The 2,752-nt window shown below is 33.7% G+C and overlaps 1 protein-coding gene across 1 annotated transcript; it reads left to right on the forward strand.

Annotated features, from left to right (window-relative positions):
• Positions 1–68: 68 nt before the first annotated feature.
• On the forward strand, positions 69–2,725 carry Tsp_12608 (hypothetical protein; the record flags this gene model as incomplete). The annotated part of the gene is made up of 14 exons (XM_003366828.1): positions 69–138; positions 405–422; positions 454–487; positions 567–591; positions 683–755; positions 1,078–1,135; positions 1,418–1,519; positions 1,646–1,728; positions 1,771–1,882; positions 2,282–2,331; positions 2,391–2,415; positions 2,470–2,506; positions 2,581–2,651; positions 2,674–2,725. Coding segments are annotated over 14 exons (810 nt in total), but the record flags the coding sequence as incomplete, so codon positions are not given.
• Positions 2,726–2,752: the final 27 nt, after the last annotated feature.

Genomic DNA, 2,752 nt, shown 5'->3' on the forward strand with positions numbered 1-2,752 from the left:
AGTTTGCAGTTTATTAATAAATCTCCATAAGGTGTAACCCAAGTTTAGTTAAAGCAAAGTTTTAATAGTAAATAAGCTGTCAAGTGGCAAACCCACTGGTGCAGCCGCTTACCATCACGATGTCTACCCTGCGCTCTTGTTAAATTCTGTGCTGAGATAAATTGTATATCATAAAATTTCTGTTGCAGTTATCATCATAAAACTGTTTAATTTTCTATAAATCTGAAAACGCATTTTATTTTCGAAACTATTTTCAGTTGAAGCCATTTTTTATTATCCATATAATTTTGATTAGATGAAAAACATTGATAAAATATAAATTATTGAATCACCTTGTACTTTCATGCAACTAAATTACACAACATGCATAAATACGCAATGATAGCATTTCCGTTTATTTTTAGTAATCTGCGATGCTTCAGGTTAATAATATTTCCTTTTAGGTAATTTTAGGGAAAAAATTTGCATAACAATGCGCTATTACGTAGTAATATGAAGTGTGTAAATAGAAACGTAATAAATTTAATCGTGTCGGTTCATAATGTTGCTCATATTGTTTATTTTAGTGCGCTATTACTGATGGAAAATTAGGTTGATCTTCCTGAGGCAAAGTAAATAGCCATTTGCATAATTTACTTATTATACAATTGACCAAGCACATCGATTTTATTAGTTTATGCAGTTCACTGCAATGCTATCAATCTAGCACGTGGTCAACTATACTTCCGCTCTTCAACACCATCCATGAATAACTGGTAAGTTGGATTTGATATTTTGGTGGTGGTATGCTATGCATGTTACTTTACATACATGGTAAATGGAAACTGGCGGTTGTCTTTCTAGTGTTATTATTGCTATCTTTTAGATACATCAGATGCTGAAGACGAAGAAGTATCTATTTCTGTTTTTTATTTATAGATGATTGCATTAATATAATTCACTTTTAGAATTTGCATTGCTTTATTTTCATATCAATGAATATGAAACAACCAAATTCTAAAAACTAACTGAATATGGTAACTATGCATCATGATGAATATGCCTTGCTTTTTACTTGAATTTTTCTGTTAAATTTAGGTTGAAAGTTGCAGTGCCATTAGCGCCACATTGCTTTCGTTCTAACTGCAGCACTAATGTTAAATTATCATGTATATGATATCATGGATTAGGTGCTCTTGATTCAATTCTTTTAAGAATTGAAAATTACATTTGTCTTGCTACGTTTTGAAAATGCCCAGATGCAATCTATTATCAGTAAAGACAGGTAAAAGTTGTTGAAAAGTGGTTGTTGAAGATGCTGACATAGCGTTCAAAAAACGTATGACAAAAAACAGTAAGTATTGGCTTTATTTAATTAGATAGTGAGACCATAGGCGTATCAGATATATGTAGAATTTGGTAAAATCTATAATTACAGATTACGTCATCAGCTGAGTTTTTATGGTGTTCTTTTTCTTCTGGTCATCGTGATAAGTCATGTTCACATTATTTCGTTCTAAATTTGCCATCACAAGCATCCGTAAGTATTGAATTTGCTCCTGATTGCAGTTGAATCGTACAGTGTGTTTGTGCAGTGACGTTTCCCAGTTGTTCTAGTGTGGTTTCACTTATCATAAAAGTAAGAAGGAATGGATTGTAATTGTAGCAGATTTCACTGAGTCAGTCGAGCAGCGTTCGTACAAATCCTGACAACGTATTGGTGCTTGTTGCTGTCAGTGCGTTTCGAATGTGATATGGCAAAAAATAGTGAGTAGCTTTTGTTTATAATAGCTATGGATTCTGTCATCTGATGAAGCTTGTTCCGTTGGCAACCCTTGTTCACATGGACATAAAGGCGTTTTCTAGCCGTCCCAGTGTGCTTTTGCTTATCACAAATAGTATCGTTTATCAGTAAGTATTGAATTTGATTAATCAGATAGCTGGAAGATGCGAGTGTTACATGCATTGAATTAGATAACATCTATAATGACAGATAACATCATTAGCTGAACTGTTTTCAACTTCCTTTCGCTCTGGACACCGTGCTTAGTCATGTTCACATCAGTTTATTCTTGATGTGGCATAACAAACATCCGTAAGTATTTAACTTCCTCGTGATTGCAGTTGTATACGTAAAGCGTGCACATTTTATCCATGACAGCATTACATTAACATCAAGCGAATTCGATGTTTCTTCTGATGGCCCTCTGAGTTGAAGTTGACGCAGTGACGTTCATCATTGGTACTAGTGTGGTTTCATTTATCATAAGAGTAAGAAAGAAATAAATGATTGTAATTCTAGCAGATTACGTTGAGACAGACGAGTAGCGCTGGTGCACGTATACATGTTTCGTGAGTGCGTTTCCAATGTGATATGACAAAAATTAGTAAGTAGTTTTTGTTTATAATAGCTGTGGATTATGTCGTCTCATGAAGGTAAGGAAGAATTTCATTTTTTGTAGAAGAATTGTTTTGTATTTAAAGTTTTAGTGCGTAACTGTGAAGACTAAGATCTCCATCGAATATCGTTTTTTATTATGCTGCTGTTATGCTAATAAGGCTGTAATGTGGTATATAACTATATTCAACTATATTTTTTAGAATCATGGCATGTTTATAAATTCTTCATTAAGAGCAGTAGAGACCGTAATGTACCGATACGTAGCATCAAAGTAAGTGGATAAAGTAATGCAGGTAAGTAGAGTCGAAGCGGATATAAAGTTGCGTACACGTAAATGGATTGCAGGTAAGTACTGAAGGTAAGTACGATAAC

The sequence above is a fragment of the Trichinella spiralis genome (genome assembly GCF_000181795.1).
Source record: "Trichinella spiralis strain ISS 195 chromosome Unknown Scfld5336, whole genome shotgun sequence".
Classification (NCBI taxonomy): domain Eukaryota; kingdom Metazoa; phylum Nematoda; class Enoplea; order Trichinellida; family Trichinellidae; genus Trichinella; species Trichinella spiralis.